At 48.1% G+C, this 15097-nt stretch overlaps 2 protein-coding genes across 7 annotated transcripts in view; one reads left to right on the forward strand and one right to left on the reverse strand.

Moving 5' to 3' along the window:
• TSTD2 (thiosulfate sulfurtransferase like domain containing 2) overlaps positions 1–15097 on the forward strand; it is a 38936-nt gene that overhangs the window by 17866 nt on the left and 5973 nt on the right. For 4 of the 6 annotated variants that reach the window (XM_077756124.1, XM_077756123.1, XM_077756129.1 and 1 more), the window contains 4 exons: positions 1614–1732; positions 2244–2402; positions 2877–3015; positions 4842–5893. In XM_077756124.1, the coding sequence (XP_077612250.1) occupies positions 1614–1732; positions 2244–2402; positions 2877–3015; positions 4842–5071 (647 nt within the window). In that variant the 3' untranslated portion in view covers positions 5072–5893. Of the gene's footprint in view, positions 1–1613; positions 1733–2243; positions 2403–2876; positions 3016–4841; positions 5894–15097 lie in introns of those variants that run through there. The other 2 variants (XM_077756127.1, XM_077756125.1) reach the window with 2 other exon arrangements.
• TMOD1 (tropomodulin 1) overlaps positions 7656–15097 on the reverse strand; it is a 67670-nt gene continuing 60228 nt past the window's right edge. The window contains exons 8-9 of the mRNA XM_077756130.1: positions 14449–14593; positions 7656–7926 (exon numbers count right to left, since the gene is read on the reverse strand). Of these exons, the coding sequence (XP_077612256.1) occupies positions 7862–7926; positions 14449–14593 (210 nt within the window). The 3' untranslated portion in view covers positions 7656–7861. The remainder of the gene's footprint in view (positions 7927–14448; positions 14594–15097) is intronic.

Below are 15097 nucleotides of genomic sequence, written 5' to 3' on the forward strand. Positions count from 1 at the left end.
TGTCCCTACCTTAGCGGGATGAATAAGGAGCTCACTTTTGGTGCTACAGGATGTTGCTTGGGAGGTTAGGGGAAAGTGGGCTCTAGGCAGTGCTGTGCTGCTTTCATTTGGGCCACGCTGTTTGAAGGCACCTCTTTTAAACATGTCCATCTGAGTCCCTGTCCCATCAGGCCTCCACAGGCCCAGTAGAGCAGCAGCAGGGAGCAGGCTTGGGTCTCTGTGGTGCCCTGTAAGTAGACATCTTAGCAGATTTCCAGCTTCCCGTCACAGTTGGGAACCTCCCTTTCACCCCCGTTTTGGGGACCTGTTATTACTTGATAATAACCAATCAATTCTGGCCTGTTACATTCTCATAGTCGTAGGTCGGCAGGTAGGAATTCAGATTCCTTGGCCATGCACGGGGGCCTCTAGCCCCACCTGAGTACTTAGCAGTTTCAAGTGGTTGTTGGGGTTCACCCTTAGCAGAATGAGGCTCCTTTGGTGCCTATGATGTGTAGTGATTGCCATCCCAGGCCCCTGTCTGTAAGGTGTGGTTAGTCCACGCTGCCAAATTCACCCCAAGTTCCTCACAGTCCACTGAAATACCTGGACCCAAGATACAGGAGTCTTTCTATTCTGGAGAGTCGAGAAGGCAAAGGGCCCCACTAGACTGAGGTTCTCTCTTTTTATAGTCTCCTTGGATTTTACTTACTTTCTTCCCCTCCTTTCTCTCCTGCATGCTTTGGCTTCTCACTCCTGTCTCCTGCACTGCTCTCTTAGGTAGCACTCCTGCTGTCAGCCCCTCCCACCCTCTCTCTTTTACTCATGCACAGACTTACATTCTTCTTACCCTTTTGTATTTATTTTTAAATATTTTTATTTATTTATAGGAGAGAGAGAGAGAGAGAGAGAGAGAGAGACAGCGTGAGCAGGGCAGGGTCAGAGAGAGAGGGAGTCACAGACTGAAACAGGCTCCAGGCTCCGAGCTGGCAGTCAGCACAGAGCCTGACGCTGGCAGTCAGCACAGAGCCCGACGCGGGGCTGGAACTCACAAACCGCGAGATCATGACCTAAGCGAAAGTCGGACGCTTAACCGACTAAGCCACCCAGGCGCCCCTACCCTTTTGTATTTTTAAAGAATAGTCCAACTTTATTCCACAAATTGATACTCTTAGCTGCCTATCAAGATTCTTACCCTTGAACTTGGCCTCGCCTTTGTCATAGTCAAAAGCCTATAGTCAAGCACATACATGCCCAGGCTCCTCCACATACAGTGAAAATAGAACACTGGGCATATAATGGGCCAGCAAACCCACATGGCAGTTTAGATCCCAGCTGTCTGGCTTTTATCACTGGGTTAGAGCAAGAGAATGGAAAATTTGACTAATCATTTCTAAACCTCCAGGTCTCTATACCACTTATCTTTGGAGGAGGGAAAAATGAGGATATCTGGAGTTACTAAACTATTTCATCATGGTCATCAAATAGTGTTATTTTCAGATATAATTGCAGTTATGAATAAAGGTTTGGGTGGAAGGAAATGGAGTAACATGTAAGTTATCAGGCTGGGCCAGTTGTGATTGGGTTTTTTTTGTTTTTGTCTTGTTTTAAGTAAATTTTTGGTTTGGTTTTAGGAGTCCATTTATCTCCACGTGAATTTCATAAAGAAGTAGAAAAGTTTTTGTCTCAGACAAATGAAGAACAAAGTGATACTATCCTCCTGGACTGCAGAAACTTCTATGAAAGCAAAATAGTAAGTAGAGCCAGAACTGAGTTCGGTGAAATGGTAGGCCTCCCCCTGCCCACATCAGGGCATGTTTCCTGAGGTGCTGCTCTGTGTGCCTGCCTCTGCACAAGTCACCTAGAGCTCTCCCGACTGCTAGCAGCCTCAGAGAAAACCCAAGCCTTTGAACTCAGGATCTGGTGAGAAAGTCTAAGAAAATAGGAATTAAAAGACATCTTGGCACATAACGTACTCTTTGGCTCCCATGTGCCTACCCTTGATATGTGTCAAAGATCCTATAAAGTTTGCTCTGGGCAGCCCTTCCGGTTCCCCTGAGGACTCTGGGAAGGTGACCAGCAGTCCACCAGGCTTGTTTCTGAGTTTCGGATTGTGAAGTTGAAAGGTCAGAGTGTAGGATGAGAAACAGCAGCTAGTAAGTGCTACCCAAAGGGGCTGTGAGTGGGGCTGACACAGAAAGAGCCTTTGTTCCTGCCAGGTGTGTCTTTCTGATAATTTTCCTTCTGCTTCTCCTATGTTGTAGGGGCGATTCCAGGGCTGTTTAGCCCCAGACATCAGGAAATTCAGTTACTTCCCTAGTTACATTGACAAAAATCTAGAGCTTTTCAGAGAGAAGAAGGTGCTCATGTACTGCACTGGGGGCATCCGTTGTGAGCGGGGTTCAGCCTACCTCAAAGCCAAGGTGAGTGAACACCCGTGGGGTCACTGCAGGTGTGGAGGTGAAGAAGGTTCTACCGACAGCAAGCATTGAGCCTTCCACTCCCCACCTTCATTCCCTCTCACACTCCCAGCCAGCCAGGGATTTATTTTTCCCTTGTATGGTTCCAGAATAGAGTTTGTAAGTACAAAATCTGAAGTTCTTAAATCTCAAGATGTGGAAAGCACTTAACAGTCTTAGACACTCATCAAGTACAAAAGAGAAAGATTAGTGAACATCTCCCTTTTTCTAATCCTTATGCTTGATCCTGAGAAGAGCAAATTCACATTACATGTCCCAACAGGTATCCTTCTATATTTAGGGGACAGCAAAAATAGCTGGGCTTCCCAGGATCTAGCGCAAGGCCCTGACTGCTGTCATCACCTGCCACTCTTCTGTGGAGCCTCTTACTTGTCTCTGCCTGTCTCCTCAAATTTCTTCTTGTTTTTGCTCACAAAGGGAGTATGCAAGGAAGTGTTCCAGCTCAAGGGCGGCATCCACAAGTACCTGGAGGAGTTTCCTAATGGTTTCTACAAAGGGAAGTTGTTTGTTTTCGATGAGCGTTATGCCTTATCCTACAACAGTGATGTAGTGTCAGGTAGGTGGGCACTGGCTGGAACCTAACCTTCTACTCAGGCACACTCTCTGTATGAAGCATTCTGGAAGGCAGGCCAGCACTGGTTACGTGAAGAAGAAAACAGGGAGAAGAAGGCATGTAGTATGACCATTTCCCAGCAGAGTTGGAGATGCAGCAGTGGAGCAGACAGCCCTGGACCAGGAATCAGGAGGCCTGTGCTGCCTGGGCTTCCCGTTCCTGGTTAGGCAAGTCCTTTACATGGGGCATGTTGCCCCTTGCTCTGCCTCCGTGCTAGGGGTTGAACTAATAGGCCAAACTGAGGGCCTTAACCAGAAGTTGATATATAAAATTTAGGGGTTCTGTGAATTTGGATGGGAAAATAATTATATCTTTATTTTCACAACCCTGCACTACACGTAGCACTTCCTTCGATTGGTAATGTAGGCAACAAATCAGTAACATCAGAAAGCACAATATTTTCATATATTCCAGTGGCCGCTAACATCTCCAAATAGTATTTATGTTTGTCATGGTCTCAAAACAGAGGTATTAGGCCCCCACTGTCTTATTTCATGTGTTAATATCTTACTATATCACAGATCTTTAAAAATGTTTCGGTAGTTTACATTTCTATATAATTTGTTCCCTTGTAATCCTATGTATTTAAAGAAGCCCCACTTTAGATGGTCTATAGACACAAGTGGTAGATAGGTGAGGTGCTTTTGAGTGGTGGGTGAGACATTCCGAGGTAGGAGTTGAACCCATGGCCAAGGCGGGGGTGGCCACAGGAGGTGTGAGCTCAAGAAGCCTGTGGTTTGACTGCAGTTTTGAGTCCTCACTGATGTATGTTACCCAATGCGGACAGTCCGTAAGAGGAGAATGGAAATAATCCTTAAGAAAAATGGCTTTTTCCCCCGCATGCCATAATTTTGAACGGGAGAAGTCAGAGGCAGACAACCCTAGTGGCTGTTGTAATTTTCTAGAACTCCTGTGATCAGGGACTGAGATTGAATTACCATTCAGATAGTGACTAAGATTTGAGTGTTACTGTCCTCTCCCCTTTCTTCTTGATCTTTTTATTAATTTTAGCGGTCTTAGATTTGTGTCTCTTATTGAAAATACTTGAGATCTGTGTTGGAGCTAGATGGAGTATAAATTATAAGTAAGTAGAAACAATGGATTTGAAGAATGCTACTGAGGAAATGTTGGCAGGATTTGATGGGTACTTGCATGTGAGTGTGAAGGCAAGAGAGAAGGCCCGAAGTGCCTTCAACTAGTTAAGGACACTTGAACAGTGATGTTGTCCACAGTAACAGGAAGTCGGCAGGGAAGAACAGGCTGAGAAAATAGATAATGGGAGTTTTAGGAATCAGGTGGTCAGATGTCGCTGGCACCAGCAGGACCTCAGGCCTGGGGGGAGGGGCGCGGACGTAGAGGTGGGAAGAAGCATCTGTACCCACGTGTGTTGTTTCCCGTGATAAAAGGAATGACCTAAAAAGGGGAAAGACCACTGAATCAAGGGGTAGTTGGACAGCTTTGGAATAGTTAAAGAGAGAAACAATGTTACCTGTTTTCTAAATGGGAAAAATTAAAAAATGAGTCACTGAATGCTGGAATTGGGAAGACAATTCCCAGGTGAACCTCCCCCGTCCCCCCAAAAAGAGTGAGGGTGAAGGAGTATTTTTTGGTAGAGGACAGGAAACTTATAAAACCTTCCCAGGCCCAACAGGATATATTAGCTGATGTGCTAAGAGTTATGTTTAGGAATTGGAGAAGTGCCTGTCTACATGTGTACACACACATGGGTGTGTGTGTGTTTATAGCTAGGGCTTTTCTGTCTTCCCCAGAATGTTCATACTGTGGAGCCCCGTGGGACCAGTATAAACTCTGCTCAACCCCCCAGTGCCGCCAGCTCATCTTGACCTGCCCTGCTTGCCAGCGACAAGGATTCACAGCCTGTTGTGTCACGTGTCAAGACAAAGGGAGCGGGCTGGCTTCAGGTCCCACCGAGAGCAGCTTTAAAGAGGAATGTGAGTGTACAGCCCGACGGCCCCGCATACCCAGCGAACTGCCATAGCAGGTGCGACTCCCCGCGAACCCAGAGCCAAGGCCTGACATTGACAAGGATGGGCCGTGCTTACGCGAGTGGCACCATCAGCATCCCCCTAGGCCTTCACAGAGCTAGCTCCACGGTGACCATACACTGGAGAACATCAGAGCTGAGGCAACAGAGAAATGGGGAATGCCAGCATCATCAACTGGGTACCATGTCTGCCACCTAAACTTCAGTGGGGGGAAGAGGGGGGGAATGGGTTCTCCTCACTTACCTGAAACATTTGACTCACGATGCCAGAGGGACGCCTGGGTGGCTCAGTTAAGTGTCAGACTTCAGCTTAGGTCATGATCTTGAGGTCTGTGGGTTTGAGCCCTGTGTTGGGCTTATGCTGACAGCTCAGAGCCTGGAGCCTGCTTCAGATTCTGTGTCTCCTTCTCTCTCTCTGCCCTCTTACCCGCTCACTCTCTGTCTGTCTCGCTTTCAAAAATAAACATTAAAAAGAAAAAAAGAAAAAAGATGCCAGACCACAGAAAAAAGCACTGGGCAGGATCCCAGAGCTGCTGGGGGAGACCAGAGCCTGGGGACCAGGTTCATGCCCTCTCTGTGCCATGCAGCAGGCTGGTAGTAGTCACTGGCCTTGTCAGCAGACTTGTCCATCCTGGCGGCCGAAGCAGGAAAGCTATATAGCCCTGGAGGTGGACATCTCGGAAGTGGCCTCTCAGGTCACTTACCGTCCACCACCTCTGCCCTCATCTCTCTGGAGCCTAAGAGGCTAAGTCGGGATCTGCAGAATATGGCATTTGACTTGCCTCCTGCCTTTGTAAATAAAGTTTTATTGGAATAGCCACACCCATTCATTTATTCATGATCTATGGCAGATTTAAGGAGTTACAACAGAGACCTTGGGGTGTGCAAAGCTGAAAATATTTTCCATCTGGCCCTTTGGAGAAAAAAACTGCCCTTCCCTGGTCTAAACCAACAGCTCATCTGATGAAGCAGATGGTCATAAAGATGTGGCCCACCTTCATTGTTTTATTGCCTTGGTTTCTGTGAGAGAGCTCCCCCTAATATAGTCTCTGCTTCCCCCAACGCCCACATGCCTAGCTTTGAAGAAGGATTCAAATTAGCTCGAGGGCACGGACATTTGGGTAGTTTTTAGATGAACACCTTGGGACAGAAGACACATTTTGGGTGAGGTCATTCAGCAGTGCTGTGGTACGTTCCCAGCCTTCTGGCCAACATGTCAGGCGCGTGTCCCTGTCACCCTAGTCGCAAGAAATACATACGCAGCTGTCCATAGACCAACAGATTTAATCTTATATTGCAGTTTCCAGTGATGCGGAATACAGCTGCAGTTTGTGTTTCAAGGAGAAGCCTAGTGGGGAGGGCCTCCCTGCAGCAGGGTGCCACTCCTGGGCCCACCTGCGGCCTCAGTAGATGCTCTCCCATAGTGGTGAGGTCCTGGCTCCACCTCTGGTTACCCTGTACCGTCCACGTCATCACAGTTCAGCGTGCAAGACTTTGCCTTTTTCGTCAAAAGCCTCTGCTCAGTGCTCTGCAGCTTAGTCTGTGCTCGTCAGCCCTGTGGGCTGTCCTTTATCGTAAGATTTGCTGAATCACTCATGAAAATAACTCCCAAGCAACAGAAATGCTAGTTTAACTGGCACTGTGGTATATTAAAAGGCACAAGGGCATTGTGGCTTAACATTTTTGCTGGATCCCAAGAGATGCACATGATGTGAAAAAGGGATCTGGCAGAAACACCAATATTACATTTGCAGAATAATCACCTTGGGATGGTTTGGCCAGGGTTTCCTAAGTCTTTAATATCTGGATTTTCTTCACCATTGGCCTTCAGAGGCTTAACTTGCAGGCATGAGATCAGTGGTGACTTGTCTAATAAGTGATGTGACACATGGTTGAAGTCTGTAAGCATGGCTGCAATGGACTAGAAATGTATTGTTTTACCTCCCAGAAGCCATTGGCCCACTGTGCAATACAGAAAGGTGTTTTCAAGTATTTGGCCATAGGTTTTCACATCGTTAAGGCTGACATTCAGTAAGGAAGAAATTATTTCTGATTCCAATATTAAATTGGAAGTAAAGCCCAGATGTTCCTAAAGAATGCTCAGGGAGCACTTTGCCACCTGGGATTGGTTAAGAAAGGATGGCTTTTGAAACGTGAAATTTCACCATTGGCTTTTCAGTCATTTCCTTGTATCCAGCAAAAGGAATCTCCCGTTCTTTGAATCATGGCAGAGCTCTGTGGCTTCAGTCGCTCTTTCATGGGGGGCAAAATTGTGCTCCTGGCCCAGTAATCAATTTGGCAACTTTAATCTTGAGGTTCTTAACATTTTAAGGAGGATTGATAATGATGATCTAAATACCCAAGATCAAATTCGTAATAAAGTATTTTATAATGCTTCTCCACCATGCGGAAGAGCGTGCTCTTTGTGCATGTGTTACACATTCTAAACACACCTGAAACACCAGGCAGCAAGGCTCCTGACATTGGGCTCCCAGGCTTAAGTCCCATGCTAGAATGTCTTCAGTAAGATCTGTTGGTTTGGGGTCTTCTTAGTTTTTAAATAATAACCAGACTGAACTTCTGTGACTAAAGAAAAACTTCACATTAACCATAGTTTATAAAATTTTCAACTACAACCACTAGTTAACCTAAAAACCTTAGTGCATAAAGAACTGAACCACGGAAGGGTTTTGTGCCGGCATTTTGCCTTCTGGTTTCCACTGCAGAGCACAGATTATCAGTAGAACATGTGCAGCTCAAAGACATGGTCGTCCCCTCCACACATTAGACACCACTTCGGACCTTGGGAATGATGGGCCCAGTCAGGTCTGCGAGCCTCCTCTTCCTCACTAGAAAGGAAGGAGAGGAGATGTAAGCCAGTTGACTCTGCGTCAGGAACCACTTCCATGGCTCTGAGACAGCCCTGTGAAGCTTCCTGCTAACTTTTTGGTTAGCAAAGTCTGAAGTCTGTTTCTAGAGGACAGTTGTGTGGGAGTTGTGTAAGGGCCCTCCCACTGGTCAGCGCTCACCGATGAGGGTCTGTGGTCGTGTTGACTCGTTCATAAATTACTTCTGAGCCGCTGACCACACAGGCATAAAACCCACTTTGTCCGCCGCCACGGTTTTTGCTTTGTACGCAAGGGGCCCTGCAGTTGAAGCTCTTTCCTCTGGCCCAGATAAGAGCTAAAGTTCAGTTGATCTTACTGAGAGTAGGGTCTTAACCTGCTGGAATCAATTCCCACAGCTCTTTCTCAGAGCTCTTGGCCCGCCTCCTGCCTTGGAAGAAAGTTTCCACCCTGAAGATTACCCCGCAGTATCTGTGTCCCCTTAGTGTTAACCTTGACATTTTCCCAGGGGCAAGACGACTGAAGCTCAAATACTGTTCACATAACAAAGTAGGTAAATGCCATAAAGAGGAAAGCACTGGCAGGCTCAAGTCATTACTTCTAGGATGACTGGGGAGGGGGAAGGAGGCCCTTTGTTGTAACAAGGGAGAGTGTTTTGAAATGAATTACAGCGCCTGCAGATGAAGAAGTAGCAGCAGCAAGCTAGATCAGCCACAAGAGAAAGGTCAAAGAAGTCTGTAGAACCGGTAGGTGGCAGTCAAGGGGGCTGCTGGTGTGGCCGGGACAGGTAGCTATTGCAGAAGAGGGAAAACGGCTGTCTATGCTTAGAGGTCTCCCAGTTCCCAAGCTGAGTCGGTAGACCCGCAGCCACCAGATCGATGCATATGAGCTGCAACAAGAACCGAATCAGCTTGTGCAGGGTAGTGAGCACATAAAGCAGCGCCACCCAGGAAGGAGCGGTACTCAGGTTGTGGCTGGGAGCAGGGGCGCACAGATCACCCAGGCCAGGGCCTAGAGTTCAGCCTGTGCCTGAGCTCCTTCTCCCCTCCCCTCCCCCGCCCTGTCAGAAGAATAATGAATGCAAGTGGGTGGGCCAGGTCCTGGAGATGACCAGAATGTCTGACAGCTCAGAGAGGTCAGGGAACAAAACCCAAAGAGCAGAAAAATTTTGTCCAAAGTGACCAGAGGGTTTACATGAACAGACTTTTAAGTGTCAACGTTAGCAAGCATGCCCGGCAGGCCAGTCCTCATGACAGCTCTTTTACACTCAGCCCCTCGCTGAGCTCCACCACCAGCTCTGGAATGCGGGCCTTGTTAGTGTTCCCATGTTGCAGGTAAGGGAAGTGTGGCAGAGGGGCTGCGTTTCTTGCTCGAAGCAGTAAAGCTGATACCAGACAGAAGCAAGGCGTGTGGCTCACCTGGAGCCTCAGTCCCAATACCTCCCGCAGTGCAATCTGAGTCCATCTACATAGATTTTACACATCTGGTTCTCTCAAGGACATTAGCTCCTTTTCCCTGGAGAAGAAAAGGGAGGTAGGGTCCCTAAGAGCTATTGGCAGAATGAGGACAGGAACTCGAGTCTCCAGCCCATGGCTCAGGGAACAGACAGGGATCCCAGGTTTCTTTCTCCCCCATGTGCCCTCGTCCTGTACCCTGGGCCGGGTTGGTGCAGCTGCTCTAGCTAGCACTCGCTCTTACGGGGACTGGATGGGGAGAAGGGCAAGGCAGCCACTGACTCAAGTATTATTTTCCTCCATTTTAATGATGAAGGAAGTTGAGGCCAAGAGATGGAAATAACTTGGCCCAAGTCACGGTGAATAAGTGACAAAACTAGAAATAGAAGCCAAGTCTCCCCGTATCTTCCTTCAATTCAGTCTGCTTTTTACTTCCTTTAAAGCAAAATCCTTATCACTGTGACTGTCAGACTCATTTACTGTCCAAGCCAGGAAGAATCCCAAGTCTTCTGGATCAACCTCTGTCCGCTGCTGTAACTCCTGCCACCACTTCCTGCCAAGCTTGAACACCTCCATCCTGTCTTTGAGAAGCATTTTAAATTCAGTTATATATTCAATAGCATTTACTGGGTGCTATTATATGCCAAGCACAAGGATCAGAAGTAAAGATCTAGCTTAACAGCGCACCAAGCTATACCAATAGTAAGTCTGATGAAATGTTATAGGTACTGTGGTAGCTCTCTAGCAACTATGAGGCAGAATGAACAATGTGGTCGGAAGGATGGCAGGGAACGTGTCCACTGGACCCTGAAGGTGAAGGGATAGTGGGAAGGGAAAGATTAGGAGGAATGGCCCTCTGCAGGCACACTCAAGCTACCTGGACCAGTTGGTACTAACACAGAGCAAGAAGATGGCTTGTCACGGGTGTTGAGAGAGAAGTCCAGTGGGGCCCCTCACCGAGAGGTGAGGTGGGGGACACAGGCTCAGAGATCAGACCGCAGCCCAAACCCTTCTCCCATCCAATGACTGCAGGTAATCTTCCCTCCTGCCTTACTGTAGAGTGGGGGTGATAGCAGGATCTAATTCACACGATTGTTGGGAGCCTCACATGCAGAAGATAGGAAGTGTTCACAGCTGTGCCTGGCACACAGGAAGTGCCGTGTAAGTATCAGCTGTGATCACTAAGGGTCATGTGGGCCACGTGCAGGACTCTCTCCTGAGGGCAGTGGGAGCCCAGCAAGAGTACTAAGCAGAGTGACAGAACAAACCTTGGGATGGGCACCCCGTGAAAGATGCTGGCCTAGAGAAGGTGGAGGGCCCACGGACGTTGCAGGACGTGAGGCGAATGTGCTGAGGGCTTGACATCAGGCAGGGCAAAGGAGGTGACTGACCAGCTAGAGAGGAGGCAGCATGCAGGAAGAGGCCCAGATTTCTGGCTTGATTGGCTGTGAGGAAAGTAATACCCTTTCCCAAGATAGTTTTGGGGGAAGATGATGAAATTGACTTGGGGTGCTTGTTAGAAAAGTCTTCCTTTAGAATACAGAAGAGAGACTTTTTCCCATGAAGGAGTGTTTTCTGCTTTTAAACAGGTTAGCCCTCCTCCCCTCCCCCCTCCACACATACAACAGTCTTAACTTGGAGTTGGCAATTCAGATTTCATTAAGTGGAGAGAGCTTCGGGGGCAGATTTACACGACCTGAGAGCCATGCTTAGCCTCTGAGCTATAAATAGTGTGGAAGGAGGAGTCATCTGAGGTATCACTGTGGGAAAGCATAGATGGGGACACCGCCGCACCCCAGTGCCCTGCTCCCTCTCCACAGAACACGCTGTTAGCAGCTCAGTGCACAGGCTGGGAAGGACCAAAGACACGCCAGTCAGAATGGGACCTGGCAGCCTGCAAGTCCACAGAGGCACTGGCTGACCTCTGGTCCCCGGGGATCAAATATCCCCCAAGGAAGAGCCTGCCCACCCTACAGGCAGGCAAAACCCACCGCGCCGAGGCCCAGCTACAGATACTGCTACGGATACGGATACTACTATGTGTGGGGCCAGGAGCCAGCAGAGGCAGGCTTGAGTGAGAAAACTGGAGAAGCTGGGCCCTGTCCGCTCTGCAGACACTGCTGTCCCCCACGGAGGCTAGGTAGAGCCCGCCGGAGGCTCTCGGGATAAAAATACTCAGCTGGAAAGCACGGAAGCCTGCTTCATCAGAGCACTGACAGCGGGATGCAAATGTGTTGGAAAGAAAGGACTTCTCTTTTGCAGGAGGCTGGTGCACTATCAGAAGCAGAAGCGTTTCTATTACAAAACTTAGCAGATGGGCACAATTGGCCTTTAAAGCTAGAAATACTGCTTCACCAAACAGCACTCAACGTTGCGTGTAATCACGAAAACGATTGATTCTGCTCTAATTCCTTTGGCGGGAAACCCCAAAGGAAGAGCTGCACAGTCCCACAGGGTGACCCTGAGGCCCATTTTTATCAGCTGTCAGTCCTGTCCAGGAACTGCCAGTCTCACTTCGCATCTGCTTTCATCACCAAGCTCCTGGTCCTACCTTTGCCCATGCTGTTCCTTCTGCTTTGAATGCTTTTCCTGCTTTTCCTTCTAGGTCTAGCTCCTTCTAATAGTCCCTCCAATCCTTTTGGATCTTTCTGTCTCTCCTACCTGAAATATTAGGTACCCCCCACCAAAATGCCTCCTAACCTCCCCCACCATCTAGCTCTTCCTGCAAAGCTGCCTAAAGGCCCACCCCCAATGGGAATGTTTTGCTTAACTGGCCTCTGTCCCTGCAAGTCACTTCTTTGCTGGGCACAGTGCGTAGGCATTCTTGAATTTTTAGGCGCGCCCTGGAGTCTTTTCTCTCCTGAAAGGTGGTTTTAAAGGTTCTGGAGTCAAGGAACTAGTCTTTCTGTTGCCCTTTATGTCCCCTGGCACAGTCCTGGGCACACAAAAGTTGCTCCAAAAGTGCCTGCTGGAACAACTGGTATGATTTGGCTGAGCTGCTGCCTAGAAGGGCAGTCCCACCCAGGCTTCAGTTTTCGGGTAAGGGAACTGGGGGGCGAGTCTGAAGGCCCTCCAGCTCCGGGACTCTAGGGCCCGGCCAGAGCCCCAGAAGCCGCTGCAGATAGGAGTCGGGCTGGGGATTTGGAGTCACAGACTCTCAGGACTGGGCACGTCCCCAGGGGCCAGGTTATCCAACCCACAGCTAGTTCTGGTGCCCCTCTCCCACTGCAGCACCCGACCTCCGGCCATCTGGAGCCTCCATCAATAGAAAAGGCCCCCAGACCATTTTGCTACTAAAAGACAAAAGCTGGGTTAGCCCTGGGGTTGGCAGCCATGCGCACATAAGAAGCTTAATCTAAACTGGGAGGGGAAAACGTGAGGCTATAGCATTTTGGGATAGAACTAAAGGCATTTAGTGCTGCTTTGAGGCAGGTCACAGCTGGCCATGAGCATCTAGGTTGCTGGCCTCCCTCCACAGTTCAGGGTGGCCATCACCTCTGTTATATCGTAAATAATGACTGGTAATAATTTGTCTTTGTGTTTATTTGAAATGAGGGCACTTGAGATAAACCAGGATACTAGGTGCATTTTTGTTTCTTTGTTTTATAGACTTTTCTAGACTTGGAGCTCTAGGAAAAAGTGGCATCTATACAGCGAGCAATGAATGAATAACTTCTTATAGGTACTCTGGCAGCGCTCTATCAACTATGAGGCATAATGAAGGATGTGGTCAGAGGATGACAGGGCGTGTCCCTGTAGAGCAGAAAGCTGTATCTTCAACACCCAGTGCCCTACAGGACTTTGACCAATGTTTGTTGAATTGAGTAACTCAGTCTAAAATGTACATGGTTCTTTGTGCATCACTTCTGTGCACACACCCCTCTATTCTTCTGGGTGTTCACCTAGCCTCAGATTCATCACTAGAAAGTGATGTGTCTTCACTTTGAGATGTGCCTTAGCATTAAGTTCTTTGCATTTTGCCGAGTACTAGAAACAAAAGCCAAAAACCCCATGTGTAGAATAGCCTTGAATCTGATGAAAAACTCACTGAAGGCCTTTTCCTTTAGAACATACAGTTATTTCATAGTTCAATCGCAGAAAGAGGCTCTCATTCTTTTTCTTTGTTTCCAAACTTGTTATGCTTTGTTCTCTTTGGTAGTAAGAATAGTGTAACTTGGTTTGTCTTCTCACCTTGGTTCTAGAAAACTCACAGCTAAATGTAATGATCAATTATGTTAACATATTAGGCCCCCTCCTTTTCTTGTTGTTTTTTCCTCTCATTTTCCTACAGCCTTAGCAGACATAATCCATTTTGGACACAGTATCAAGTCCCTTTAGCAGCCAACAGGAATACCCGTCATAAATAACTACACAGAGGTTGAGAACAACAGACACCTGTAAGTCAGTCAATGACTCACCTCACTTTTCATTAACTGACTTGTAAACCTATTTGGCAGATGCTCATAAAAATGTGACATTTTCTTTTGTTTCTTTTTTGGGAAAAATAGTAACTATGCCTTTAACTGACATTAAATGAATGTAACTTGTTACACTTACATTTTCAACTTTTACCTTAAAAGTGCTGTGAGATTTCCTAGGCATCGGGTTTGGGTAGTGGTGCTGGTTGGCGGCTTTGGGGACTGGGATTAGAGCCAGACCTGATGGTGCCGAGAAGACTCAGAGCTCAGAGGAGGGTATTCAAAGAGGAAAAGACTCATGGTGAGCCTGTGACCCGCCGCCTTTCCTTTCACTCAGCCAAACAAGGCTCCCAGGGTGCACTTGGGCTCCAGCCCTGTGCTGCGCTGAGCCCCCCGGGAGGAGGAGAAGAGTGCTCAGCCTCAGTTCCTGCTGGGTGAGGCACCCACAGCCTACGGGAGGCAGCAGGCCAGGCACCAATACAGAAAACTAGTAAATGTAACCAAGGTGGTCAGGGTTCAGGCTCAGGGAGAGGGCTCCCTCGGAGAAGGTATCAGTGGAATATTCCCTGCCATATATCTGCACGCCACCCCACAACCTCCAGGACGGGTGGGAAAGTGACGGGCAGGTAAATAGGTAGCACAGTTCCACTTACCAAGGTCGTTGTTGTTCATCATTGCGTTGGACGCCCGCAGCCGGGGCCCCTGCTGAGTAAAGTGGTAGCCAAATTTGAGAAGCGTTGCGTTTTTTTCCAACATGTTTACTATCTCCATCTCCACTTTGTTGCCCAGAGGTTGGCTCTTTGATCAAGAAAAGAACAGTAGTCACTACTCACTCCATTTGTGCAGGAATCTTTTCTACCTGCTGAAACCCTGCGTGGTGGGCGGGGGTTTTAACCACTCCTCCCTCCTCCCCCAAGAACAGGGAATTGGAAGTTTGAAGAAGGTGAAGGGTCACACAGCCAGGAGTGAATGAGCTGGGATTCAAACCCAGGCCTGCTGGATGCCAAGAACAGATCTTTCTGTTGCCTCCCCCCCACCAGCCTTCCNCTTCAACGAGTCTCAAGGAGATTAAAAATTCCACTGTACAGGCTATACCCCATTTTAATTAAATTCAACACTCCAGGAATGAGACTCAGGTGTTTGTGGTTTTTTTAAACTCCCAGGTGATGTTAATATACAGCCAGGTTTGGTAACCAGTCACTTAGAGGAATCCCTTCAATTTACAAATGAAAGAAACAGAGACCCAGAGAGGGGAAAGGATTTGCCTACGGTCAGACAATAAATTGGGAATGCCCAGAGTTC

The sequence above is a fragment of the Crocuta crocuta genome, unplaced genomic scaffold (assembly GCF_008692635.1).
Source record: "Crocuta crocuta isolate KB4526 unplaced genomic scaffold, BGI_CrCroc_1.0 scaffold431, whole genome shotgun sequence".
Lineage (NCBI taxonomy): Eukaryota > Metazoa > Chordata > Mammalia > Carnivora > Hyaenidae > Crocuta > Crocuta crocuta.